At 52.0% G+C, this 26,608-nt stretch overlaps 13 protein-coding genes across 13 annotated transcripts; 5 read left to right on the top strand and 8 right to left on the bottom strand.

The window, feature by feature from the left end:
- Positions 1 to 292: 292 nt before the first annotated feature.
- Positions 293 to 1,303, top strand: M409DRAFT_69061 (uncharacterized protein; the record flags this gene model as incomplete). Its single annotated transcript, XM_033818108.1, has 2 exons — positions 293 to 739; positions 791 to 1,303. The coding sequence occupies 2 exons, from the start codon at positions 293 to 295 to the stop codon at positions 1,301 to 1,303; spliced, it is 960 nt and encodes a 319-aa protein (XP_033663340.1).
- A 407-nt stretch (positions 1,304 to 1,710) lies between these two features.
- On the bottom strand, positions 1,711 to 2,395 carry M409DRAFT_27074 (uncharacterized protein; the record flags this gene model as incomplete). The annotated part of the gene is made up of 3 exons (XM_033808407.1): positions 1,711 to 2,007; positions 2,093 to 2,279; positions 2,328 to 2,395. 3 exons carry the CDS (start codon positions 2,393 to 2,395, stop codon positions 1,711 to 1,713), a joined length of 552 nt encoding a protein of 183 aa, XP_033663339.1.
- Positions 2,396 to 3,065: 670 nt separating this feature from the next.
- On the top strand, positions 3,066 to 3,544 carry M409DRAFT_58216 (uncharacterized protein; the record flags this gene model as incomplete). The annotated part of the gene is made up of 2 exons (XM_033813854.1): positions 3,066 to 3,380; positions 3,434 to 3,544. 2 exons carry the CDS (start codon positions 3,066 to 3,068, stop codon positions 3,542 to 3,544), a joined length of 426 nt encoding a protein of 141 aa, XP_033663338.1.
- Positions 3,545 to 4,551: 1,007 nt separating this feature from the next.
- On the bottom strand, positions 4,552 to 5,277 carry M409DRAFT_58215 (uncharacterized protein; the record flags this gene model as incomplete). Its single annotated transcript, XM_033813853.1, has 1 exon — positions 4,552 to 5,277. The coding sequence occupies one exon, from the start codon at positions 5,275 to 5,277 to the stop codon at positions 4,552 to 4,554; it is 726 nt and encodes a 241-aa protein (XP_033663337.1).
- Positions 5,278 to 7,234: 1,957 nt separating this feature from the next.
- On the top strand, positions 7,235 to 8,302 carry M409DRAFT_27072 (uncharacterized protein; the record flags this gene model as incomplete). Its single annotated transcript, XM_033808406.1, has 1 exon — positions 7,235 to 8,302. One exon carries the CDS (start codon positions 7,235 to 7,237, stop codon positions 8,300 to 8,302), a length of 1,068 nt encoding a protein of 355 aa, XP_033663336.1.
- A 301-nt stretch (positions 8,303 to 8,603) lies between these two features.
- M409DRAFT_37421 (uncharacterized protein) lies at positions 8,604 to 10,306 on the top strand (the record flags this gene model as incomplete). Its single annotated transcript, XM_033810728.1, has 3 exons — positions 8,604 to 8,957; positions 9,007 to 9,300; positions 9,353 to 10,306. The coding sequence occupies 3 exons, from the start codon at positions 8,604 to 8,606 to the stop codon at positions 10,304 to 10,306; spliced, it is 1,602 nt and encodes a 533-aa protein (XP_033663335.1).
- A 48-nt stretch (positions 10,307 to 10,354) lies between these two features.
- On the bottom strand, positions 10,355 to 12,328 carry M409DRAFT_27070 (uncharacterized protein; the record flags this gene model as incomplete). The annotated part of the gene is made up of 1 exon (XM_033808405.1): positions 10,355 to 12,328. One exon carries the CDS (start codon positions 12,326 to 12,328, stop codon positions 10,355 to 10,357), a length of 1,974 nt encoding a protein of 657 aa, XP_033663334.1.
- Positions 12,329 to 13,347: 1,019 nt separating this feature from the next.
- M409DRAFT_69057 (uncharacterized protein) lies at positions 13,348 to 14,522 on the bottom strand (the record flags this gene model as incomplete). The annotated part of the gene is made up of 4 exons (XM_033818107.1): positions 13,348 to 13,485; positions 13,541 to 14,278; positions 14,332 to 14,414; positions 14,480 to 14,522. 4 exons carry the CDS (start codon positions 14,520 to 14,522, stop codon positions 13,348 to 13,350), a joined length of 1,002 nt encoding a protein of 333 aa, XP_033663333.1.
- A 1,473-nt stretch (positions 14,523 to 15,995) lies between these two features.
- Positions 15,996 to 16,834, top strand: M409DRAFT_58212 (uncharacterized protein; the record flags this gene model as incomplete). Its single annotated transcript, XM_033813852.1, has 3 exons — positions 15,996 to 16,557; positions 16,613 to 16,694; positions 16,747 to 16,834. The coding sequence occupies 3 exons, from the start codon at positions 15,996 to 15,998 to the stop codon at positions 16,832 to 16,834; spliced, it is 732 nt and encodes a 243-aa protein (XP_033663332.1).
- Positions 16,835 to 17,082: 248 nt separating this feature from the next.
- Positions 17,083 to 17,604, bottom strand: M409DRAFT_33236 (uncharacterized protein; the record flags this gene model as incomplete). The annotated part of the gene is made up of 1 exon (XM_033810283.1): positions 17,083 to 17,604. A coding segment is annotated over one exon (522 nt), but the record flags the coding sequence as incomplete, so codon positions are not given.
- Positions 17,605 to 18,188: 584 nt separating this feature from the next.
- M409DRAFT_58211 (uncharacterized protein) lies at positions 18,189 to 20,530 on the bottom strand (the record flags this gene model as incomplete). Its single annotated transcript, XM_033813851.1, has 2 exons — positions 18,189 to 20,215; positions 20,269 to 20,530. The coding sequence occupies 2 exons, from the start codon at positions 20,528 to 20,530 to the stop codon at positions 18,189 to 18,191; spliced, it is 2,289 nt and encodes a 762-aa protein (XP_033663330.1).
- Positions 20,531 to 21,471: 941 nt separating this feature from the next.
- M409DRAFT_58210 (uncharacterized protein) lies at positions 21,472 to 22,416 on the bottom strand (the record flags this gene model as incomplete). The annotated part of the gene is made up of 3 exons (XM_033813850.1): positions 21,472 to 21,685; positions 21,735 to 21,972; positions 22,026 to 22,416. The coding sequence occupies 3 exons, from the start codon at positions 22,414 to 22,416 to the stop codon at positions 21,472 to 21,474; spliced, it is 843 nt and encodes a 280-aa protein (XP_033663329.1).
- A 741-nt stretch (positions 22,417 to 23,157) lies between these two features.
- M409DRAFT_58209 (uncharacterized protein) lies at positions 23,158 to 26,200 on the bottom strand (the record flags this gene model as incomplete). Its single annotated transcript, XM_033813849.1, has 3 exons — positions 23,158 to 24,166; positions 24,271 to 25,996; positions 26,029 to 26,200. 3 exons carry the CDS (start codon positions 26,198 to 26,200, stop codon positions 23,158 to 23,160), a joined length of 2,907 nt encoding a protein of 968 aa, XP_033663328.1.
- Positions 26,201 to 26,608: the final 408 nt, after the last annotated feature.

Below are 26,608 nucleotides of genomic sequence, written 5' to 3'. Positions count from 1 at the left end.
TGACGGGCCGTCCGACCCTGTCTACACCCCGTATCCAAGATTCGAAGGTACCCTCAACGGAACAGATCAATGCCGTATAGTGACGCAACGGCTCAACTTGCGATCCCCCATCCGTTCCGTCTCCTCATCCGAACGGTATGCCGGTTCTTGGTCAGCCTGACTACGACTAGTAACCAAAGACCATGCTCAGCCTGATTCCAAGGTCGCGCGCGGACATAAGCGCACATATGTAGCTGGTCCTGAATAGAATGGTCTTTTTGCACGCACTCCGCATTAGACGATATTCTACAGCATGGCGACTGCTCCGACAGCCATTGCCATTTTCGGCGCCACGGGCAATCTGGGGTCATCGATCGTCAACGCTCTGCTTGCAACTGGAAGACACAATGTTACATCGATAGGTCGGTTAGAGAGCAAGACGTCACTCCCAGAAGCCGTACGAGTCGTCAAAGGCGACTTGAATTCGCCCACCTTCCTCAAGCAAGCTCTTCAAGGTCACGACGCCGTGATAATTGCACTCGGTCTCGATACACCACAAGCTCTGGACAAGGCCATTGTAACCGCTGCTGCCGAAGCAGATATCAAGTACATCTTCCCAAACGAGTTTGTGTCGCAAGACTCTCTCCGCAAACACTTTCCGTTCGGACTGCATGAAAAGAAGAACGAGATTCGGACCCTGATAGAAAAGCTGGGGAAGAGTCGCTGGATTGCAATAGTCAACGGGACATGTTACGATTTCGTGAGTATCGTAGGTGCTACACAACGAAAACTTAGCTGACAAGTCTCACAGAGCCTCTTGGCTGGATCCTACAACATCGATGTCGGGAAGAGACGTGCCACGATCTGGACTCCAAGTACGGCTGCGGCCAATTTCACAACTGTCGCGAAAGTGGGAAAGGCGATCGCAGCCCTGCTCAGTCTCGAAGAAGATCAACTGAAGCAGTACGTCAATCGTTGTGTCTATATATCGTCATTCAAGGTCTCGCAGCTCGACATCCTCAAGAGTGTACAACATGCTACTCAAACGCAGCCCACGGACTGGCAAATCACTCATGAGAATGTGGACGAGGCGGTCCGAGACGGCCAAGAGAGTGCGAAGCAGGGAAAGGTGGAGGGTCTTATCAAGGTCATCTATGCGATGCAGTTCTTGTCCGGCGCTGGAGGAGACTATGAAGCGATGCATGGTACGTCCGATGTAGAGCTTGGTCTTGAGAGGGAAGACCTTGATATGGTGACTCGGGACGCTGTTGCGAAGTCGTTCTATGGATCTGTGACCGAGAACGGAGATTGGGCAGAAGAGTAAAGCGGGCAGCGTGGTGTTCATGTTGTTTTCCGTTGGCTATGAAGCTTCGCCTTTTGAAGCATCTATCAAGGCCTGGATATGACCTCTAAAGACATTCTGGAACATCATATTTGACTATCGTCCTATACCAGTGGAAGACTTATACAAGGCTAGACGAAATTCTTTACAATGTCGCAGCCGAGAATCTTCCGCACCCTCACGAAGAGCGGAACAAGAGGGAATCTCGAAAGATCTGTTTTCTGATTGGAGCGTTCAGGCAAAATGAATCCGACGATCATGTTATCTTGGGTGGCCTACGTAGTCAACATCTCTGACCGGCCACGATCCTCTATCAAGCACCGTCTCCACCAAGCCACCTTGTCCGCCCCAGACCTCTTCGCTGAATGCACGCATCGCATCAAGTCCGTTCACAAGCTGTCCCGTGGTCCAAAGCTTACCATCACGACACCATCGTTTCTCCACCCAATTTGTCTCAGACGATGCGCGGCGGAGACTTTCAGCATACCACGTGGTGCTGTTGCGGTTTTGCCTTCGAGCAAGCCGGATAGTAGAAGCGAGCGAAAGGCACCGCATACGGCTATGAATGCTGAAGAATCCTCGAAAGCCTTGCGAATGAACGCTAGTTCTGAGATCGATGGTTGGTAGTCCATGTTATTGGCGCCCATGAGCACGATGTCCAGGGGTGGGCAGGAGGCAAAGGTATCCTACGATGAAATGTCAGCGTCTGAAATGAAGATGTCAATAACACCAGCGCCGATAATCAACAGGGGCCTGAAGGAATCAACTCACAGTTGGAAGAACACGCATGCCCGATGCCAGCTGCGCCGGCTCGCCACTCTCGTTCACCCAGTGACACTCAATGTCCAGCGCTTGCTCTTTAAGATCCGGTGCGTAGACGCTGTCAGGCATATCCTTCAAATGCTTCGACATAGTACCCATCAGATGAAAAGGCGCAACATCTAGAATCTCCGTTACACTTGGCCGGGTTAGCAGATTTCCAAAAGATAGACAGGAGTTGTCGTACGAGTTTAGAAGAATTACACCGGCGTGAATCTTTCGATTCGGCCAAGAGAGGTTGAAGGATTCCGTCATGGTCGACGATGATGTGGTAATGGCATATGGACATGCTCCGACTCGACTATATGAGCTATATGCTTGCGAATGGGGCTGAAGTCACGACACAGTACGGCGCGGGTTACGCTTTTCCAGCCGTGCCGCAGCCGGTGCTCTGTTGGGCCGTGTCGATCACGAGGCTGAACGTAGTACGGCATCACGGGCAAAGTACATAACGTAGCCGATGCTGTACCGTAAGATCGAGCGTTGCTTCGAGAGTAAGTCTCCAGCCAATTGAATGGGCACTAGGTGCTCTCGCAGCCTTGTGGGATGCTGATTGATGGTGCAGACATTTGCAATCATATCCAGATTCGTCTTTTCAGCCTCAGGCTGGCCAAATGACTGCAATGCACAGTAGTATGCTGACAATGAATGGAAGCAGGCGGGAAGAAGAGAGACGATGGCATTGAGTGTTTCTACCGCCCGGGATCTGCATTTACTTGGGCTGAGAATATCCAAACTGATACATTGCTTCTACCAAAATATGCTCATCGTATCTCAAGTCGTTGTTTGTAATGACATAGTCGGCGGAGAATAGTCACAATCCGTATATCTGGCCTTGCAATGAATTCCTGTGGCCCATCCCTGAAGGTGCAAAGTCCCCTCGTTCTAGTGCAATGCGCGAAGATAGCATCTCTTTTCGATCACCATGTCTGCACTGAGCACATCCTCCATGGTATCCCTCGAGCACGAATCAAGTGTCTCTACGCCTACAGAACATTCATCGCACTCGCCCAAAAACGCCTTCGACGACCCAGAACAGCTACGCATGAGACGAGAGCTACGACAGAGAATGATGTCCACTCCATACCCAGTTGCGACTGTCATTGAGCCTAGCCATGTGGAGATAGGGAATCCCGTGCAGCCCCTGATTTTGGCACCAGATCGATCAACCGCTCTCCTTATGAACATGGCGGCCGACCGGCGTCGAACTAGTGCTGCAGAACTTGAGAACAAGGAAAAGGTATTAGCAAAGTTCCAAAGTGCTGATAGTGCAAGAACTAATTTGTGAATCAGGGCAGGGGCCACGATAACTCAAGTCGTCGAAGGTCGATGCTGGAAGACCAACACCTTCTTCTTGCCCAACAGCAATATCAGCGGCTCGCGAGAGGATGTTCATACGGTTGAACAGATTTTGCAGGACGTCGGTACATACTGCGCGGTGACTAGCATAATTTCAAAATGCATTGAGTCTGTTGTGTGGAGACTCCACTATCTACTCTCGTCTCCCAGGCCAACAAATTCCTGCAAAGCTGTCAGACGCTGGAGTACTACATCCAGCGAAGGACTGTTTCGAAGCCAGATGAAATCATTCCGACTGAATATCCTCTTGTCATCGGGTTGTTTCGTGCACAGCCTGGTACTCTTTGATCGTACAGATATATGACTGTCTCCCTGTTCCACTGTTCTAAAGTAGCCATAGTGTGGGATAAGTACTTGAAAGTCTCTTTCAAGCTCGCTTCGTGACCAAGTCCTGTGGCATCGTCGTAGTAGTTGTACTCCATATTGTAATTCTCATCCCTCCGAGACCTTCTGCGGTAGACTGTTGTTCTGTTTCGTCTTGAATCACCTTGATGACCGTTTTCAAGACTTCACCATAGCTTTCGCTAGGACGGAAGCGGCTGACAGCGCGTCTCTGGAGCGAGACGCCGGGAACGAGGGGAGGTTGTGCGCTTTTTTGTAAAGGTTCGTCTTCTGAATAGCCCATTGTGGTGTCGAAGCTGCTTTTCAGAACCCAAAGCTGCTGGTATGAGAGAGCAGGCAGTGCTTTGCAAGTAAGTCGTGCCTTTCTCAGTCGTGGCGCGTAGCCCAATGACAGCACCACGTCAGCCGGTCATAAGAGTAAGGGCGAATGACATGGATCTCAAGCACAGAAGGCAGGACGCAGGCAAATCTGACCTAGACGGGAGTCATAGGATAATCTAATCTGGCGACAAGCCTTTCATCTTTGCGCCTGCTGGTTCATATACATGTGGTGCAAAGGTGAAGAGGAGGGGTTCAAACACGCATATGTGTCAAGTGTCCCAAGGGGTCTCTAGTTACTATACTTTGACCGCTTCTCATTCTAGACTCGGCGCTTCCTCTCCGTCACAGTTCCATGTTCCTGATAGAGATTGGGAGAGATCTTCTCAATCTCATTCCGCAACAGGTGCAATGTCACGACGCCCAAAAATTTCTGCGAACGGGTCGTTGTCTGCATTCTTCGCACGGAACCACTCAACACCATTAACGACATCATCCACCAGCTCTTTTGGAATCAGGGAAGCCATCCACGCAATGACCCCGTCAGCACCAGCGCTAACACCGGAAGTTGTCCAGATATTGCCATCATTCACCCAACGAGCCTTCGCGATCCAATGCGTCTTAGGTCCGTACGCTGCGACCTCGTTCCAGAAGTCTTTGTTTGTCGTAGCTTTGCGGTCGTCCAAGATCCCAGACTTGGCCAGAAAGCCTGCTCCATTGCACACGCTGATGATGTACTGTAGTGGCTGATGGCCATTGTTACCGCTGTAGCGGTCTCGAATGAATTGAACGTAGTCCTCGAGGTTCGTCTTGTGTAGGTCGAAGGCCCCAAATCCCCCAGGCACGAGCAGGACGTCGATTTCCGGGGCGGACTCGAGTGTATGAGTAGGCAGGTATAGCTGATTACCGAGGAAGGCCTTTCCAGCCGTATATGGTGGAATTGGCCCAGGATTGACGGGGTCTGTGGTTCTGCTGATGACGCTCAAACTCATATCATGGTATCCTTCTCTCCGTGCGAGACGATTCAGCATCTCGATGGGACCCGCCACGTCCAAAACCTCGAAGCCGGGGAACAGGATTAGCCCAAATGATTTCGGAAATGGTTTGTTCGACGCCATGTTGCAGTTTAAAGGGTTCAGATTGACAATATTGAGTTGCAGACACTACACTGCAATGGCAGAGCTTCTGCGAGGTTGAACATATTGTTCCGAAGCCTACTTCGACTCATTATATGAGTGAGAAAGGATTAAAAACAATTCGGTGAGACAGCCGTGATCACGGCAATTCCTTCGCAGTGGTCTCAGCCTTGCCGGGCCGGACGAGCATGTGCAACGGTCCCGGTTCGGCGGTACCATGAAATCCCGCTCTCTCAACCGGCACGGCTCATCATTGCAGCCGTCGCAGGCGGCTGATACCAGAGTGTCTTGATGCCGCCCTTGTTGGCCGCGCTCGAGTTACTGCGCAGATAGCGATGCCGCAACACCTACGCCGCCATTTCGGATGAAGTGTTCATTTACATTACAAATGCCAGAACTTGAGTAGTTGTTTCAAAAATGACGTCTTTCTCATCCTCGATATTGGCCACGGGAGCGGATATGTGGAAGAGCGATTTTACCTGCCGAGCAGCCCATTGCTGGCGAACGGAAATGTCTGGAACAAGAGCTCCTTCGCACGCCGCAAATCTGAATCTCGGGAACAGTATTACCAGTATTATGGCTCTACTCATGCCTCGTCACTAAGCGGTGAATGCTGTGGAACACTTATTCCGTGTGTCAGGCTGCCCCGTCCCAAATTTCGGTGGCGCATGCTGCAAGAAGTCTTCCTTTGTATCTGCCATAGCCGCGGCCTCAGAATAGCATCATAACGGACCTGGCTACGTACATGCTATGTAGCTTAGTGTAATATTCATGGAATAGGTGTCCCCTCTGTTATGCTGTTTCTAAGGAACCGGAGAGCAAAGGAATAGTGTTCGTTTGTATTTCCCGTCTCCAAACTTCGGGAATAATACGCCTACGATCAGCATTTGGATCGTGCAGAGTAGTCACAGGATCCATTGACTGGAACAGTGGTTCCACCTATTTTCTGATCTCCACCAAATGTGGTGGAGGGACGTGTTACGGTCGTAAAAGTGTTCTTTTGTTTCCCGCACGACCAAACTTGCGCAAGGTGATATTTAAGAGTCGCGCTTCAATTAAATGCAGTATCGAACAGATCGAGAGATTGGAAGACTTATTCCGCCTGTCTGCTGGCTGTGCTTTATTCGGACGATGTTGTACTGGAGAAATATTGTTCCTTTGAGTGCTAAGAGTCCCAAGAGGCTCTACTTGAACGGAATAAAGTCGCTCACTCAAGCGCCGGTATTAGCAGACACTGAAAGCACCACAGTACGCAGAGAATGAAAGAGCGGCGTCATAAAGATCAGCTGAATTCGTCTCGAAGAACATTCATGGAGATTGCAAGCTTGAGTCGGAAACTGACGTCTTTAACGTCGCACCAGCCCAATTTCACATGTCTCAAGGCTGCACTGTGCTACTCCCGTGTCCACCATCGTATCACTCATCCAAAAAGCTCAGCAAAGCGGTACAGACTCCGCGATGCCCATCATCTTGCTTGTCAGCAGCAATCCAGGCGCAAGAGACGCTAGGCGTAACTTTTCGTACATTGGCGAGGCTGCTCTTCTGAGAAATCCGTTCTTCCAATCATTTCAAAGACTACGGAATCGGATGCCAAGGGACCTAAGCATCGAAAAGATGTCGCATAGATATACTGATATTGCGTGAGTCTCACTAAATTTGATTGGCCAAGCCAGTTATGCATTGCATAGAATCCTTTGTGCCACTCTGAGTACAAATTAATCGACCCTTTTGGTATTGCTTGCGAAAGGGGCTTGGCGAAATGTGGCTCTAAATTTGTAATGCAGCCTTGTTCGACATTGGCGTAATAGTAATGAATATAGATATATAGATATATATCCAGCCGTGATTGAGTATTTGAAGAGCCCTTCGACCAGCCTACCGCACTGTAAGCAATTCGGTCGGGCTTGAAACTTCTCTGACAAGAACAAATCGTCTCAAAATGTCCCGCCAAACACTGGAAACCGATCCCAGGACTAGCCCGGCGCTACTAAAAGGGCTTCATCCACTCTCGCTTGGGAAAGACAACTCAACGCCTATACCGCCACCGGATGCCTCACTGGAGTCCCTGCAGAAGATCATAGCAACCATGTCGGAGAACTTCTCCCCTCTTTGGGAGACGTTTCCCAACGATCTACCGTCGGATAAGGATGAGCCACCTGTTGAACGATCAACCTTCCACGTGGACGGGGAAGATGGCAACAAGATCACGGTGTACGTATTCAGACCTCAGCCTGCCGAGTCCAGGGATAGCGTGCATGAGCTTCCAGGAATCGTTTATACTCACGGAGGAGCAATGACAATCTTGAAAACGCTTGGACCTGTGCACGAGCGATGGTGCACGTCTCTCGCATTGCAGGGATCTGTCGTGTTCCTCGTTGACTTTCGGAACGCTTGGGGCGAGGGAAGAGTCCACAATCCATTTCCTAAGGGCTTAAATGATTGTGCCTCTGTTGTGAAATACATTGGTGAAAGAAAGAAGGAGTTCGGCATAGGAAACCTGGTCGTGCAAGGCGAGAGCGGAGGAGCGAATTTGGCTTTGGCTGTGGCGTTGAAAGCAAAGAAAGACGGATGGGTAGATCTGATTGACGGCGTGAGTGGACAGGCTCCGTACTTGAGTGGGGGATATGGATGGCCAGAGGAGAGAAAGAGAGAAGAACTGCCAAGTCTTCTCGAATTCGACGGCTATGTGCTGCCCTGTGGGAGCCTCGCGGCAATGGCGAAGTGGTATGCTCCGAATGATGGCGAGAATCCTCTCGCTTGGCCATACTATGCCACTGAGCAGGACTTGACGGGCTTGCCACCACACCATATCACAATCAGTGAGCTAGACCCCCTGAAGGAGCAAGGCAAGGCATACCATAGGAAGTTGCTGGCAGCGGGAGTCAAGTCGACTGCAGTCGTGGTCCTGGGACTTTCCCACGGTGCAGCGATATTGTTCCGACAAGCTCTACCAGATGAGCACCGTAAAGAGGCCAGAGAGATTGTGGCGTTCGCGAAGAGTCTCTAACGTGTATTGTATTCAGGCCACAGCGCTAAGCGTATTCGCTCCGAAGACAAGGCTTTGACGGTAATACAGATTGTTAGCTCCGAAAATGCCGCGAAGTCGCTGCTCAACAACCTGTTACGTGCTGCTAACTTCGCAGAGACGTCTTTCAATAGAGGTTAGTGTCTTGTGGCCTCTCGTACGCTGCTCGTACGAAGGAAGCAATGTTGCTATCGCCGAATGAGGCCAATGCGACCCAGGATCGACCCAAAGACGGGTACATTTCACCATGTCTTTCCCCTCTCAATTGTAGACCTGATTAGCCATGGAACAACGCCAGGCGACTTCTAATCCCAGTGATTCTTGTACCAAGGAGCAAACACCAGCCTCGAAGAACGAAAAAGCCACCCCGGAACCCGAGGTTCAGAAATCCGTGGACGATGAGGCTGGGGGCTTGGAAGACTCGAAAGACACCGAAAAGCAGCAGCCATCGAGTCACGAAAGCCAAGAATACTGCATTCTGCCAGAATGGCAAAAGATTGCGTTGATGCTCACAGCGTCTTTCGCCGCGATCATTTCTCCAATCTCGAGCAGCATCTACCTTCCGGCGGTCAACGTTCTCTCACGAGATCTGGGCGTCTCCATCTCATTGATCAACGTCACGATCAGTACCTATCTCGTAAATATCATGGCATATGTATCAAATCAGTCGCTGACGTTCATTCCAGATCTTCCAGGGCATCGCACCCTCCTTCACCGCAGCCTTATCCGAAAACTTCGGTCGCCGGCCAGCATACATGATGTGCTTCGTCATATACTTAGGCGCGAACATCGGCCTCGCTCTCCAAAGCGATTATGCAGCCCTAGTGGTGCTGAGATGCATGCAAAGCTCAGGCAGCAGCGGGACGATCGCGCTTGGAAGTGCGGTGGTGAGTGATTTGGCTACCAGAGCGGAGAGAGGGAAGTACATTGGATATGCTTCGATGGGTGTTACTTTGGGTCCAGCCTTGGGACCGGTGATAGTGAGACAAAATGCTAGACCACGTTATGGAAAACATGCTAACTTTTTTACAGGGTGGCTTGCTAGAGCACTTCCTTGGCTGGAGATCGATCTTCTGGTTCTTGACAATCTTCTGCGGAACCTTCGCAATCATCATCGGAGTTGTGTTCAGAGAGACATACCGCTCCATCGTCGGCAACGGATCCATTCCGCCGCAGAAATGGAATCGAAGCGGGTTGCAGTGGGTCTCCCAAGACCTGCTTCACAGGAGTCTTCCCGAGCCAGACCACGACTCATTACAGAAACGCAGAAAACGACCGAACCCTCTGAGCTCTCTTCTCATCCTCCGCGATCGAGAAACATGCATCATAGCACTGTTCGGTGCCTCGCTATTCGCAGGCTACTCATCAGTCCTCAGCGTCCTCACATCTCAGCTGGAAGCCCGCTACCATTTCAACTCGATCCAGATCGGACTCTGCTATCTGCCCCTGGGATTCGGAAGTTTGACGTCGCGCTGGACTATGGGCGTCCTGCTGGATAGGAACTTCCGTCGTGAAGCCAAGAAGCAAGGCCTCGAAGTCATCAAGAACAAACAGCAGAACATCGCCGCTTTTGACGTGGAGAAAGCTCGCCTTGCGATCACGATACCCTTCGTCGTGGTTGCAGGTGCGAGCATAGTTGCCTATGGCTGGACCATGGAGTTCGATACACCGTTGGCGGCACCGCTGGTAGTGGTGTTCTTCACTGCGCATTGCGCGACTGGTGCGTTTAGCAGTCTGAATACCTTGGTGGTGGACATCAACCGCGAACAGCCTGCTATCGCCTCAGCTGCCAGCAACCTCACTCGGTGCTTGCTCGCTGCTGGAGCTGTGGCAGCTGCTAATCCTCTGATCGATGCTATCGGGATTGGCTGGACGAGTACAATCTGTGCGCTTGTTTGGGTGGCTTGTCTTCCGCTCATTTGGCTTGTGTATGCCAAAGGTCATGAGTGGAGGAAGGCGAAAGCGCCAGGGGAGGCCGAAGTCTAGACAGAGGAGGGTTATAGTCTTGTAGATCAGAGTCATGATTCGTCGTCATCACACCAGATTGTACTCTTGAGTGTGATACCTTCCATCTCGAACAGCCTCTCCTTCCATGAATCCCTGCAGATAACACTCACCAACGAGCCGATACTGCCCCTTCGCTAGCGGCCTCAAGATGACAGGAACACTGCATCCGTACAGAACGCACACCAGATCCCCTTTCTGAGCTTGTTGAGGCACAATCCCCACGTGCCCACTTTCCGTGACCGCCAGCCTCCGAGCCATATCCCTAAGAGTCGCAGCCTTCTTGAACTTCCATTGAATGTCGTGCTCGCTCCCATCGGCTGCCGTTACATCGACCTCACGGAGCGGACGTAGGTGGTCGAATCTTTTAGGGTTTAAGGCCTTGCCCAAGGTCATGCCACGAATGAGTAGCGAAGTGTTGTATCGTAACCACGCGAGGAATTCTCGGGTTCTTCTCTCTTTCACGTCTTCATCAGACTCCGCGTCCTGAAGAAGTGCCTTGATCTGAGCTAAGATCCGATTTGCATCTGCAGGATGCTGAAGATAGACATCTGCTCGGCCGAGGACCAGGCTGAGAGCAATGTCTTCCGCTACTGCCATCGAGTCGGCATCTGAAACAGACCCGCTCTCTAGAAGTATCGATGGGCAGTTTAAAGATGATGTGGACTGTATCAGAGGCTCACAAACTTGAGTGCTGCCATGAAGAGGCGAATCCACCATCCCAGCCAGACCATCGATTTTGTCCAGTGTCGCACCTTTGCATCTCAACTCAGCCATGTCATTACTGAACTGGAAGTATGCCCTTTTGTCTCCGGCCGCCATGTAACGTCGACTTTGTCTTTCATCCAACACAAATCTCTTGGGGATCAGGCTACCGATGGACTTATTCGCGGGCTGACTGACAAGGAGAGGAACGGGGTTCGAAGCGCTCCACTCTGCAGAAGGCCGATCACGCCAGTCTGGCACCCATGAAGGAAGACCAGAATCTACCCCGGCTCGGCAAGGCTTGAAAAGCGTAGTGAAGCAGATGATGTCCAGGCTTTGGTGTCTCATAATCCACTTCCGACAAAAAGCAGTGTAGATTGACTCGACGCTAAGGGCGTAGTTGGGATTACCAACAATGCTTCGATCCGTGGCGTTGACGCATCCGACAAGTGAGTAAATATAGTCCTCATCATCAGTAGCCTGAGCGTGTCGAGTGTATGCGAGCAAAGCCGGTAGGCCAATTGATTGGCCTGGCAGTGCCACATCGCGGCCCCAGTACCACTGAGTTATCCTCCGACGGTTCCACATTGCCGCCCAAGGCTCCATGTCGAGGGATACGGATTTCGGGATGAAGTCCTCGTTCGTGACCAGAATCGCACGTCGCACTTGCTTCTCGCTCAGATGTTTGGTGCCGTAGTGATAGACGACTTCCTGGGGAACGAGGCTCTCCTGCAAAGTCCACGCTCTCCTCCACCAAGGGTTTGCGGCGACCACTTGATAGCCTCGCCAGGCTTCGATGTCTTTTAGCATGGGATGGGAGATTGGTTTGTCCTCCTCGCACATCGCCAGTAACTTCATCAACTCGATCCCTTTATCTGTTTGTGGAGTAGCCGGCCCAAGCCAGACGATAGCTGACCTCGCCTCGCCGAAGATATTCGCCATGTAAGCAACTTGCTGCCCGACTTCGACGACGTCTTTCTGATTAATGCATATTGAGTCCAGCCAGGTCCAAGCAGGGGTGGCGGAGTCACGGTTGTTGAAAAAAAGCTCCGGCGTGTCGCAAAGTGCTTGGAGAATGGTATATACCGAGATCAGGACCGAGATAGTGCAGCCATTCACGACGATCGTTCTGTGTGTTGTGCGGTCTCCCCACACGTATGATATGGCTCTGTAAGCTGGAGTGTGTCTCGAGCCCAAAACGAAACTCTCCAGCTCTCCGTCAATCTGGCCGTTGCGGCTACGATGGACACGCAGTAGCCGGATTGAGTTTCCTGTCTTCAGGGGTTTGTGGAGGGCCATTGCTTGGGATGCGCGAGGATGCGGAAGGAGAAGGCCTCTGGAAGTAGATGTCGAAGCTGAGCTACATCGAAGGTAGGTAGAGAATGGCCTAGCTTAGATTGTGCATAGGCGAGAGAACCCGATGTACATGGCAGCCTCGGTGGCTGATTACTCTTGGCAATGGTCGTGAGAGTGAGCAACGTGCATGGAGCAGTAGCGTACGAAAGGGGTTGAAGGATTTTCCGTTCTACATAACGTTGGTGAACTACTCAACAAGTCTGAACTGAGCTTGACTAACCATACGCGCATTCTCCCTCCTCAAGAGGCACCGCCTCGAACAAACGGAATCGCAACAGCATTGATCACCGCAAAAGCAGTATCCAACATAGCCAAAGTATGCAGTTTGGCCGACTCAGTCCAGAAAAGATAACCAGTCACCAGATGCAAGCACATCCTCGCTATCAACGCTTTGCGGTGGATGTTCGACTGTGTCGCAGAGAGGAGGGTGAAGACGCCTAGGCCGAGAACTTGTAGACTGCAACAACATCAGCATTTACCAAGTCAAGACAGAGGAAGGAGTGGCATAGCTGGATGTATACGCAACAGGCCTTGTCACAGTACTGTCAAATTGCTCTGCCAACGTAGCAACCGTGGCTGAAGGCCACAGGAGGCCATAGAGACCGAAGAGGCCATTCACTGCTCCTTGAAAGCCCAAGGCTGCCGCGGGTATTGATACTTGACTCGCTGCCATGTTCATGCAATCTCTGTATCTGCCAAGATTCCAGCGATAGGTTGAGACTTATAGCAGATGGACAGGCAATGGTAGCGCCAAGCCACTCACGTCGCCGGGAGGGGGAAGTGATCTGGCCGCGTATACTGTACAGTAGACGTTAGTAGCTGACCAAGGACGATCATAGGTCCCTATGAGATGAGGAGCGGGGCCACTCGAACTGCTTCAAACTTGAGGTATTCGTATCATGCTACCGTCTTTGCGTCAACATGCCTTAAGCCAAATCGTACATGTTGTTTCTATACTACCTCTACAACCGCGCTCGTTCACTGACGTACGAATTCTGCCTCCTGATTGCGTCCAGCGCTTCTTGCTCGATTCGGCTGACAAGCGTCTCGCACGAGGGAATGTCGTTGATCAGACCGATACACATACCGGCAGACCAGACCTAGCACTACGTCAGTAACACGAATACGGATATCAGAAGCCGTAGCTCGACTCACTCCATAGTCTGGGTCTCCATTAAGATACACCTGTCGGCCTCTCGCTCCACTAACTAAGGGCAAGACCTCCTCAAACTTGCCCGTCGTGCTCTCCCTCTCCACCTTAGCGGCCTCTTCGGTGACCTTGTTGCGGAAATACCGGTTCGTGTTCTTCCATCTTCGTAGAACAAGATGCGTATCGTTCTCGGTGGATTTGACAATGGCCTCCTTAATATTGTGGTGGATTGGTGCTTCCAGGGTACACATGAACCGCGTGCCCATGTTGATGCCGGTAGCTCCCAAAGCGAGAGCGCCTGCAAGTCCGTGGCCGTCTGCGAAGCCACCACTTGCAATATATGGAATGTCTCCAAGGGATTGCCGTGCCCTCGACAGTAGAATGAAGTTTGGGATGTCCGTCTCGCCAACATGACCAGCACATTCAAAGCCGTCGATCGACAAGAAGTCAACCCCAAGCTTGACAGCTGCGAGAGCATGCCTGATCGTCGTACATTTGTGTAGGACCTGTGCACCTCCTTCGCCCTTGACCTTTGCAATCACCTCTTTAATCTGGACATTGCCTGCTGTTTCCACAATCTTGATGCCTTCGTCAACGATGACTTGTCCGTAGCCGATGTAATCTGGTGCATTCGAGTTCGGGAGGAGCGTAATGTTTACACCGAATGGTTTGTCGGTCATCTTCTTGCATTTTCGGATCTCTTTTCGTAGGTCTTCGGGTGTTGGTTGCGTTAAGCTGGTGATCTTAGAAAGAATCTGTTAGCCAACGATCCCGACTTCGTTGACGTACAGCTCACAATGCCCAACCCGCCAGCATTCGAGACTGCGCTGGCCAGCTCTGCATAGCCAACCCACATCATTCCACCTTGTACGACCGGGACTGTCAGAGAACGGTTCTGTTAGCTGCCGAACTTCTCATTCTTGATCGCAAGGCTCATATCGTACCTCGAATGCCCAGCCGCCTCGTCAACTCGGTGTTGAAAGCCATGATGTGCCAATGTAGTAGAGAACGAAAGCTGTAGAATACACAAGTGAAGGACTCCAGAACATTGTTAAACAGTTCCAACAAGATGACGTTCGGATATCCGATTAATGATCCTTACCGAAAGAAGCAATTCCCGCTTCCTCAATGCCTCTGCGATTCGGTTAAGGTTTCGTGAGAGCCGAATCTGCCGAGAGGAGGAGTTTGGATGAGGACACACGTGGAGAAGTTGCTGCTCGACGACGATATAACAAGGAGAATGTTGACATGCCTTGACGAGTTTTCTCCGACGTTTGCCAGGCAGTCTGTGGCGCTGCAGTCTTCCTGAAGTAGCGACTCGCCGTTCGTGACATCGCCGGAGGTGCGAGAGGCTGTTCGCGCCACTGCTCTCGACCAGCATACCTGCTCATGTATTCGTATCCAGAGGCTGCCAATTTGTATATCGTAACTTCTCATACGATATATGCAGGCATTACTGGAGGGTCAATGGGTCCAAGGCTGGCCGAATGGGACCGACTGCCGCTTGCCTGCTTCTTGGTTTTGTTGCCTTTCCATCCAGGCCATCGCGCAGCCACTGAGATCTTGCAGCTAAAAAGCATTTCCCAAAGGGTTGGAGAGACGAGTGGATGTTCTTCGGGGTGCCATAATGTTGGGCATCCTAGTGTTCCAGACGCGTGGTCCTTATCTTCGGCTTTCCGAGTCAGAAGGGCGCCTTGACCTTGTTCTTGCAAGCAATGACGCCCTTCAATGCTCCGTCTATTGTAGAAACAAAGGATAGGCAGATTTGATAGATTCTTCAGCAGATGAAGATTGTTGTTGTTGCTTTGTCACAATTCGCCCCCTTCCTTCGGAGCTCGGGCCCTGCTGCTGACTACTCCTCTCTTCCCTGCCACCTCCACCTTTCTTTCACGCTCTCCCAACGTCGGTTCCTCCGGCTCTGCTCTCTCTGTCTTCTCTTCCTGCTATACGCTTTCAAATCCACGCCAATGCTGCGCGCAGAATGTTCCTCGTGGCGATACGGCGTTCTGAGGGATGTGCATGTCCATTCCTGCGAATTCTCGGCCGTTGTCGCCTGAGGCCTTGACTGTACTTCTCATAAGCAGCGACGACAAGCCTCGACTTAGGGCGGTCGATCCGGGGAATGGGCTGCTTGTGTCATGCTAAGGAGATACATACGCGCGGTCTTCGAGAAAATGCCCCGAAACTCGCTGAAACGCCTCGTCCTGTTGCCAAAGTCAAAAGTGCAAAGCACGTTATTGAAGCACCCTTATCACGCCAGATTGCGCTATGGCGCCTTGGCCACTCGACACATGCCTGTGCCTCATGCTACACCGACTTTCTAAACAACTCTTTCTCTTGTTCCTGCATTTGTGTCACTGTTCAAGTACCGCCGTATTTTGTGCCTGACTGCAATTGTTGCACACTCACGTCGACAGAAGAAATCCTCCCCGATCAATCATCAACAAGCCTTCGACCACCATGGCCAAAGTGTTGAGTCCTACGCTGGCTCACGCAACGCCAGTCGACGTCGTCAAGAGCGCATTTTCGGTTGCCGAAATCGAGTTCAGCAACTCGCCTCAATCCAAGACTCAGAACAAGACCAGCGTCTCCAAAACCCCCAACGTTGCTTCAACCGACGACTCCATCGACCTCAATGCCACCCACCTCATCAGCTCTCCATACCCAGACTTCGAAAACCAACTGCGACTCGACCACCTGGATGTTCCAAACCAACTCCTCGCCTTCGCTCTCACCGCATTGAAGCCAATCCGCGATGACTACGCAACCGCACCCTACCTGGAGAGCTTCAACTGGCCCGAAGTCTTCGCCCTTCTTCGATCCCTGAGCAAGCGAGTCGGTTATGAATGGAAGAAGCAAGACTTCTACGTCGTCATCTTCAGATCCAAGCTGCAGGCGAACATCGACCGGGATCGACTCGGCCTTCTCGATCAAATGTCGCACCAGGAGGCATGCGCCAGTGGTGGACTGCTGAAGTACTGGTTTGGAAGCCCAGATGAGGAGCGACAGAACCTGGCAACTTGTGAGTTTGAAACATCAGTTTCTGGCATTTGGTGCATTGCTGACGTGATTTTCAGGCTTGTGGCGCAATCACGGCGACGCAGTGGCGGGCGGTGGCGGGCCATGGCATAAGCAGGCGAGAGCTGCTGCGAGAGTCATGTAAGTTCAACTATTGCACTGGAAACGGAGTTGAGGCTGACATTTGATCCAGGTACGATCGCATCACCTTTCACACGCACAAGCTGATCATCGAGGATGGCGCGGAGACCTGGCAGCTGGAGGCATTTTCTAGCAAGTAGTCTTTTCGACATCACCAGGCTTTCTCTACGATGGAGACGTTGCTTTACTACACTAGAACTTGAGATTAGCGAGGAGTTCCGGAAATGGCTGACCACAGACTGCCCAGGAGGAGCAGTAGATACAGCCTTGCTTTACAACTGAAATTGAAAGACTGCATTCAACCATCAACCCCCATCTCTCAACAAACCACCTCCAAATCCTCAAACTCCACCTCCAACCCCTCCTCCAAGTCCCCATCCTCATAATTCGGCTTCGCAGCATAAACACCCACCCAAACCTCCGCCCCCTCCTCCCCCCTCTCCTCCAAAAACGCCCACGTAACCTCCCTGAGCGGATACCTCTCCTCCTCCAAAACCGCATAAACCCACATCTCCGTCGTGCTCCTCTCCACCACAAACCTCCCCTGATTCGATCCCGCCGGAATCAAACTCCAATCCGAAAACGCATACGTCCCCACGGTCCCGAACTGCGGCGCGGAGTTTTCGAATTCGATGCCCGTTTTCACCCATTTGAGTGGTTCCCTCCTTCCCTTCTGATGCCTCTCGTCGTGATGGTGGTTGGAACAAGGAAAGAACACGGCAATCCCGCCTTGATCGTACCGTGTTTTCCAGTTTGACGAGAGGGTTACGGAGATGGATTTGAAGGCTGAGGAGAGGCAGGTTGTGTAGATGTAGGGGGCTGTGAAGTTGTTGGCTGTGGTGTTGGGGCGCCAGAGGTCGGTGGCGGGTGGGGTGGTGAGGGTGAAGGTTGTGGGGCTTTTGGGGGTTATGTGCGGGTTGTTGATTGTGTGCCAGGTGTGGTTGTTGGTGTTGATGCCGGGTGGTGGTGGGTGGTGTGGGTTTGGTTTTGAGGCCGTGGAGGTTGCGCTTAGGACGGTTAGGGAGAAGAGAGTGAGAAAGAACATCGTGCTGAGTCGAACGAGTTTCAACGATGGGTTTGGATGTCTTGTTCTACAAGCTGTCGAGGTTTTGAACAAGAAAAGGCGTCTTAAGTAATATATTTACACAAGAAGCGGAGAACAGCGCTTGGCTTTGCTTGGCTTCCTCTTTCGTATGCATGTGAATGCAGAGCTAAACTTCCGAAAGTACGAAGGCAGACGGGCCGATCTTCCGATTATGTATAGTGCTGCCGCCGTTCAGAAGGGGAAGACTTCCAACTGCTTCTGAGTTGGTTGAGAGGACTTTGCCATTTGAATTCAAAATTGGAAAGACGTCGAGACTCATGACATGTTTGGACCGAGAACTGAGAAATGGATGGTGGATTTAGGTTGAACAGTTTCATGATCTTGTTTAAAGCTTCTCTCTTATGGAAGCACTCTCGGCTCATCATTTCTGCCAGATGGGCCGCAGCATCTCAGTCGTCGCTATCCAAGTTGACTACTTCCTGCTCTTGCTGTGCTTCCTCTGCAGCCTTCCGACGACGACGCTCTGCCTCATTCATGCTTTTCTTGTTGTTGCTCTCCCAGTTCGTTGCCTTCAGCTCGAGGCACTGAGCTGGGTTGCAGATCAACAGAATCCAATCGTCGGCGCATGTCCCTTTCATGACATCGTTGGCTATCCACTTGTTGACCTTGATAGCCTCCGCAATCCTAGACAGCCGTGTCACACAGGTGATGGTCTGATCGATTGGCTTGTCACAGCTCCTCGTTCGCGCATCTTCAGGAAGCCACGGGCTAGCGATCTTCTCTGGAGTGTCGAACTTCGTGGCGTTGAGTTGCGGCATGGCAATACCGTGTCGATGGACCTCCTTCACTGCATCGATGAGGAGGAACAGCCTTGCCGCTGCGTCCAAGTGGCTCTGGTCGTTCGCCAGCTTGCTTATGAGGTCGTTGTACTGACACTGATGATTGTGGTCGTACGTCTCGCGGAACTTGTGCTCACTTGGCGCCGGCATGGGAGGGTGCTGTAGACAGGCGAGCAAGGTCTTGCGCACATTCTCAAGGTGCTCACCTTCGACCTCGTCGGTGTTATCGCGTTCTGGATGGATGCGCAACTTGTAGTACCTTAAGTGCGGTGATTCCAAACGAACAATGCCTTGGGCCTCCTCTAGTGACGGGACTTGCTGGATGGCCTTCGCGCCGCTCGCGGAGAAGTCGGCAGGCATTGGCGTGTCGAATGCACGCCCGAACCAAGCCAAAGTCTCTTGCGTCGTTCGCTCGGTGCTATCGACCATCCCAGTGAGCAGCTTTGCTCGCTTATTTGCCTCACCTCTCGGCTCTCTGGCTTTCCGCTTCCTGCCACTACCGCCGGAGGACGAGGAAGGCAAGGACGTTGGTGAGCCTTGAGCTCTTGCAGACGCGGTCGCAAACACGTTGCCTCGCGTTGGTGGTGGTGAGTCGGTGAGGTCTACTACGTCTTTCTGCCGAGGAGGCCGCACCTGCTGGCTCGCCTGCTGAGTTGGCTGCTGCACTGGTGGGAAGTTCATGAACGCCTGGTCCGGTGCAACGACAGGAGAAGCAGACGAACCGCTGCCAGGCTGAGAATCAAAGTTCGAGACTCTTTGCCGTCGATTCCCTGGCTTGGGTCCACTTTTGCCTCTCGTCTCTGGCGTCAGAGGTACTCGTCGGAGAGGAGGTACCACTCTGCCCTGTGCCGCCGCCTTTAAGCGCCTCTCTGATTCCGTCATTTCAACTGGATTCGCGGGCTGTACAACGGGAAGGACTGGGCTGGATGGTAATGGAACTCTCGGCGCGGCACCGTTTCTGTGCGGTGGCTGTGACGCTCTGGTCGAGGAACCAGCTGTCACAACCTCACCTGCTTCCCCAAAACTCTCAAGCCCGAAAGGAGCAGCAAGCGGGATGGGCTGATTGCCAGTAGCACCGCCAAGTTGCCCAAACGAGGGATGAAGAGGTGCTTGTGTGCGTGGAGGATGTGCAAAAGGTGCGCTCGTGGAAGGCGGAAAACGTGGACTGCTCTGGTTCGTCAAATTCGGGGGAGCTTGAGTGCTCACGTCGAAGCCAGAGTTCGCAGGGTTGTCATCTTGGTCAGTACCTGCTTCCTCTTGGGCGGGCTGCGCGGTTGAACTCGAGTCTTGAGCGCCCGCTTCGAAGGGATTCGTGTTCTCGTCCATACCAAAAGCCTGCACGAACCAGTCTGGTGGAAGCTCGGTTTCTGTGAGATTCGCGGGCTCGGCAGTCGCGCCAGAGGGATCAGGGGTTGGAGGCTCTTCAGTCGCTTCGGTGGAATTCTGGTTCGCATCGCTCGCTCGCTCTTGCTCTGACGTGTCGTCGCGCTGCTCTGGCAACTCTGGATAGTAGCCCATGATGTCGAAGAAACCTTGCCTCAAGGCGGCGGCGGCGTCGTTGGTGTTGTTTGAGGCCATTGTAGCGTGCGATGGGCGACAATGAGGTGATCTTGAGGGAAGTGTGTGAGAGATGGAGGCTGCGCTTTACGTTAGTCGATGTTCATCATGTTTGGAGATGTGGATAGCTTACCTGAAGGCGTGGTCGTGCTGGAAGCAACGGAGAAGATCTTGCGGTTGATCTCGAAGGGTGCGTGAGATAGGTGAGGTGGAAGGGGAGGTTGCGCTGTGGAAGTCGTGCAGCGGAAGCGAGTGCCGGTGGTGAGCTGGTTGTTGTGGTGGCTGCTCTGCTTCGTGGAAGTTGTGTCTGTCTGATGGAGAGAGAGTTGCAAGAATCCGGAAACCGCGCGGTGGAAGTAGGTGCCGGAGCCCTCCTCTCTCGATAATACGCACATGTCTTTCTATTGTCGAACAGACATGAATACACGACTCGGAAGCAGTTGAATTCCACAATAGGAAGGAAGTCCTCCGCCGCCGCCGTTCACTTCTCATGATTGGACCCGCGACGGCCAATAGGATCCGCTTGCTGGGTCCAAGCAAGCACGGGTATAGCATTTTGCAGTCTTATTGTCTTTTTATTGTTGGAAGTTGTAAATATACGAGGAAGAGGCAGATTTGCATGTGAGTGGGAGGGAGGTATCTAGGAGTTTGATCAGCGGCAGATCTTATGTACGGAGGTAGGCAAACCTGAGATAAAGAGGGTGAAGATCTCACCCTGCGTGAAAGGTGGACCAAGACAGTGCTGTGTGGAAAGATTGCTGCGCAGCGTAGTCTTTTTGCGGCTTCTTGCAGGTCTGTTGTGTCGATATTGCTGATCTGTAAGAGACATCTTTCATGGCCATCGCTTTGGATGCTTGCAGGCATAGCGCTAAAGTATCCCAGGGATATAGCATCCACTTTCATGTCATTGTTTTGGGCTACTGTGTTCGACACCCAAGCAAAGCGAAACAATTTGGCCCTTGGGAAGCAGTGCCAGAGTCTTTCGCCGATAAGATTCCCAGGGATGGGGACAAAGGAGACATGGTAGCTCTTGTGAGATGACTCCTATGTCGCTTTAGAGTGGGGCGTTCGATCTGTATGATGAACAGAAGGCCTAGTTCATGGTGCCGGGTGGCAGCTCGCTGTTGGACGGACTGGAGAAACGTTGAGCGGTGGACTAGGGTAGGCGAGAAGCTGTACGATAGCTTTGACAATACCTGAGCATCTAATTCATTGCCCAATGTTACAAATGTGTGAAGATGACATACAGCTCAAGTAACCATATCCACATCCTTCTTTCCCACCCAAATACCGTTCGAGAATGGACTATCAAGGCCACTAATCATAGACTCTTGCATCATCCTTGGCTATGTTTGGCATCAAAATCAACGACGTTCGAGAGCTCCATCGACTCGATATCGCGCCCAGTCGACGCGAGGCGTACGGTCCCAAATTTGTTCTCGGTCAGCCATTGGCGAAGAAGCTGCAGATAGCGGACGACGACGAAGATCACAATGCATGCAGCCAGAATCGCAAAGCAGTAGCCAGCGACTGAGCCACTGCCGTTGGAGCTGTATCAAAGTCAATACTTATTATTTTTCGGCTTCGAGACCGACTTACGGATCAAGGAAGTCATAGACATAGATGCCCTCCGTCTCATGCGTGAGATACGCCAGGCTTAGATACAGCGCCAAGATGAAGATCAAAGGGGCGAGGTTGGTCCATGGATGAGGCTGGGATCGCGGTAGAGCGAGTTCGACAAAGGCGAACGCGGAGTTCATGGCATGCTCGGAGATGTTGGACCAGGTGCTGAATTGGGAGACAAAGGCGTCCTTTGACAGGACTGCCCAGTAGACCGCTGTAAGGACAGTGTCAGCTATACTTGTAACAAAGGACTTGGGCTCTTCTTACCGGTGACGATGAAGGGGAAGACTGTAACTGTAGCGTAGAAGACGCTATGCAGATACTTCAGCCATGTCGGCCACGATTGCAGCAGAGCTTTCTCTCGAAGCGCATAGGAAGTTGTATGCAGCGCTGCGAAAGCAAAGTAGAAAGCTAGACCCCAGTATCCAAGCACAGTAAAATAGCTGAAGCTCTGCTGCACTCCCTCAGCCTGGCCGATGGCAATTCGGTACCCGATGATATAGAAGAGTGTGGTAAAGGCATAAACGCTGAGAATCGCTCGCACAGTCCCGAGCAGCCATGTTGGCAAGATCCAGGAAGTACAGAGCTGTTCGATGTAGAGATCTGTAGTGGCGGACTGGTATGACCGGCGGATGCGGTCGAGTACGCGAGCTGTCATTTTGGGAGTGGATCCGAAACGATGGGATGTCATACGAGGTAAAGATCAGCGTTTCGGAGTCGAGTCCTGAACTCTATTTGGGAGATCGATGTTGGCAGTGTTGATGTCTTCTTGCTTTCCAGGAGCAAGATATAATTCCTTCAAGATTTTCGAGGAGATCGCTTCGGTGTGGCCATCTTTTCGGGACAGCCAAGTGGATCGGTACGCGTCCTTCATCTACGAGTCTTCAATTTTCGCTTACATACCATGTGCCAAGCCCGAGTCCAGTCTAGCGAGATAGCTGAACTTTAAGCCGACCTCATCTCTTGCTCTTTGAATTTTTGGGCCATTGAGCATTACAAAATTACTTCTACGAGTACCTAGCCTGCCCATCCATCGGCCTGATTGAAAATATGGTGGAGCTACTACGAATTGTCGTGAAACTTCTTACATCAACGATGACTTTGGCTATCTACCATGGGCACTTCTCTGGTCTTCTCCCATCTTGCACGACCTTCTTCGACCATTCGAACATCCCCTGCAGATACTTTCAAGACCGCAACACTTCATCACATCCTCATCATCTATAAGATCCACCCGTACTGGTTTGCTTTGCTTTGCTTTGCTTTGCTTCTAGCTGCATCCCTCTCCTCTATCGTTGAAACCTCTGCGGCGCGTCTTTCTTTTTCTGAAGAACCCTGCCTGCTTGCTGTTGAGACATTCTTAGTCCCTTTCCCCACCTCTCAGCACGCCTTCAGCAGCCTAGGACTCGCCATCGAAATCCTCATTGCTCCGGCCCATGGACTCCTCGTCGAACTGTACGCGTAAGTGATAAGCATCTTGCTGGACGTCGACATCAAACAACCCATTCCACAACTCGTTGCCCTCAATCGCAACCGAAGCCGTTGGGGCAACGGTGGTCGACTGGTCTTGTAGATCAGTCTGCTGCTCATCAACTTCTGACTCCCCGACCCCGTAGACACCTTGGCCACCATTCGTCCATGCGCCAGTCTGGAACAGGAGGCCTTGCCCGACTTGGCTTTGCTGAGCCTCCTGTTCTTCAGTGTTCAGCTCGTTCCAATCCTTGTTGGCACCTTGTAGCGAAAGCTGCATGCCCATGGTCGGTGCTTGCAGATCCCATCCCGCATCTGGCTGTTGACGCATTGGATCGAACGCAGTTCCTTGGTTTCCTCCATTGGCTGTAAATCCTGCCTCCTGCTGGGCATCACCAGCCAGTGGCTGCTCGTAGTTGATCTCGTCATCTTCCAAGTCAACTATCGGCGTCGATTGAGTTGATTGAGCGACTGAAGCAGTTTCAGGAGAGGCGGGGAAGTTGGTCAGCGGTCGCCGCCTGTTCTTCTTTCGTCCTCCACCTCTAGGAGCTCGACGTGTGGAATGAAAGTCTCCAGCAGTAGGAGACTTCGTGCGCTTCGAAGTCTTCGAGTAGGTCACTTCTTCTTGATCCTCTCCGTCATCCTCCGTCAATGCAGTTCGGTTTCGCTTGCTGCGCTTGGAAGGCAGGCCTTGCGATGAGATCAGCTTCTGAGTTGTGGAAAACGCCTTTCTCCCGCGCCGCTTTGGGCGTGTCCGAATCTCAGCAGCCTCTGAATCTTCTGCACCAGCCTCTGCATCCAGTTGCTCAGAGTCAGCCCGCTCTGATGGACTACCACTACCTCCCAAGGCTGCTGCCTCCGCGTTGCGTTCAACTTCTCTGCCGAGCTTGATGGTCTCATTCTTGTTGGCATTGCTCCCCGCATTCAAAGCCTTACGACTGAGATACTTTGTTAGACAGCGCGCAAATTCCGTCATCTTGTGGTCGTCGCAGTTCATGACGTCCACAGCGATCGTCTTACTAGAGCGAATGGACTGGATTACTTTCTCGCAGCGCTCTGAGCATTCATCTTGAGTTCCGTATCGTAGAGCTTCGCGCCCGAAGTCTTCTTGTCCTTCAAGTGCGCCTTCGGGATGCCTTCGGCGTGGACTTTGCATACGTAACCGACGAGTCGTATTTCTTGAGCCAGTGCTTTCTTCTGGCCGTGATCGTCGCTGAGAATCTTCTCAAGCTGGGCGCGAGCGTTGACTTGGGTCTTTTCATAGCGGCTCTTCTTAATGTCCGTCCAATGTGCGGCGGGCTCCTGGTGTTGCGCTAGCAATGCCTTCCGGATTCTCGCTGCGATTTCAATCACCTTCTCTGGCTTCATGACTTCGTCCACGTCGTCCTTGCGCTTGGCCAGATAATAGGGTGTGATGACTTCCTCACACTCCTTGATCCACTCCTTAGCGGCAGTAAAGGGATTTTCCTCGTCGAGCTCTTCGTCTTCGGTGAGATCTTCGAGGTCATCAAGAATGCCTTCGAAGCTCTCCTGCCCCGCGTCGTCTTTGTCCAGACTCTCGTTGTGAAGCTCGTTTTGAGCGCTGGCTTTGTTGTGGTGACCAGTATCTTCTGTGCTCGTGTTTCCAGGTTGGTACTGCCCGTTCAGTTCGACACGCGTCTCTAATGATCCAGTGGTGGATCTCGAAAGCGCTGGACGCTGACGAAGGATCTCATCACTGCTGGACTTGTTTCTGAGCTGGACTTGTGCACTGGAGTGGCCTGTGGTTACTTGCGGAAGATATGTTGGGTATGAGTTTTCGAGCTGAGCTTGCGGGTTGATCGAATGATGAGCCTGGTGTTGCTGCAAGGTGGACAAGTAGAAGTGCGTAGGGCGCCGTGCGTTCACAAAGCGAAAATGCTGGTCTGTTGCTGTCGAAGGTCGTTCGCCAATTCCAAGCTGAACCATGCCAGGGACCCGTTGCACTGCCAGCGTGTTCATATTTGTCATGAGAGGTGCAGTACCGTTGTTCGGTGCTGATGCTTGAGGAAGGCGACGAGCGAAAAATTGCGTCGTGTCAAGTTCCATACGGTCTTTCGAAATAGGCGCCGACTGCTTGAAGCTATGATTCGACGGCATCGGACCCGAAAAGCCGTTTGCGTGGTTGTTGTTGGTATAACCGAGACTCTGACCAGTTGGAGCTCCATATTGCGCTAAAGGTTGGGAGGGCGGCGAGGTGGGATCCATACCGCCTGCGCTCGACTGCGGTTCTTCGTTTTCAAGAGAGAAGGCAGGCCAAGCGTCGTCGTTGGCTGCAAGCAGAGCTTCTAAGATTGCCGGATCATAGTCGCCAGTGGCGGAGAACAAATCCATGTCGTCCATGAGTGGCAATTGATTAGCACTCATGTTCGTGGAATTTGAGTTGTTGAATGAGTTATCTTCGTTGGAAGACATGCTGAAAGAAGACGGCGACTCATGCGAAGTTGAAGAGCTGTCTGTGGTATGCGACAGTTGTTGTTGCAAGGTGCGAACGGTGTCGCAAACGCGGTACGGACGCGAGAACTGTCGAAGAAGCACAGCAGACGGAGCTTGATGTCTCGCGTCTGCGTGGCTGCGGTGATTTTCGACAGCGACTGCAGGCGGCTCTTGAATATCGAAGATCTTTTCTGGTAGCGGGTTGGTGAGGTTGTGGTCGCAAACAGAGGGAAGCGGGTTGAAAAGCAGTGGGTGGCCCGTGCGCGTCACATGCAAATCATCTTGAGCGAGGTTGCCGGGGCTACCGGCCCAAGCTTCGAGCCTGAGGCATTGCAGCGCTCCTTACTGTGAGAACTCATCATGCTGGCAATTCTAACTTCAGGTTCGTGTCTTGAAAGTCTGCTGAAAAGGTACTGCAGAGTGTCCGCGCGAGCGCTCCCAGGCGCTTTGTGAACTGTGTGCGCAATCCTGTTACTGATTTGAGACTGCGTAATGTTCCCGCGCTCTTCTACAGTCATACTGTCCCTTCAGGTCTGGTGTATGTATCGTCCTGCCAAAAGTTATATGTCAAGTCAGAAGTAGGTCCAAGACCTAGACAGTTGTGGAAGAGCATCGCACGGTAGGAAGGCGAAATTAGAAGCTAGTTCGGACACATCTCGTAGAAGGGAGATACTAAGGATGAGGAGCTTGGGAAATGCCGTCTGGAACAAAGACTGGTTTTGTTTGAATTGGTTCATTGTCAACGTGGATGCGCGAGGCGAGGGGCCGTGGACAAACAATCGTAATCGACATCTTTGTTGTGTTGCACAGCAGCTAATGAAGATCGAATATTCAAGGACAAGGAGCGTGAAACTTTACCTCTCTAGAGAACGTTGAGTACGGCTGTGTACGGTAACTACCACGTGTGATGTACTCTGAGGTTCATA

This window comes from Zasmidium cellare (genome assembly GCF_010093935.1).
Source record: "Zasmidium cellare ATCC 36951 unplaced genomic scaffold M409scaffold_35, whole genome shotgun sequence".
Lineage (NCBI taxonomy): Eukaryota > Fungi > Ascomycota > Dothideomycetes > Mycosphaerellales > Mycosphaerellaceae > Zasmidium > Zasmidium cellare.
Note: the sequence above shows the minus strand (reverse complement) of the source record. Positions and strands in the feature narration are given on the sequence as shown.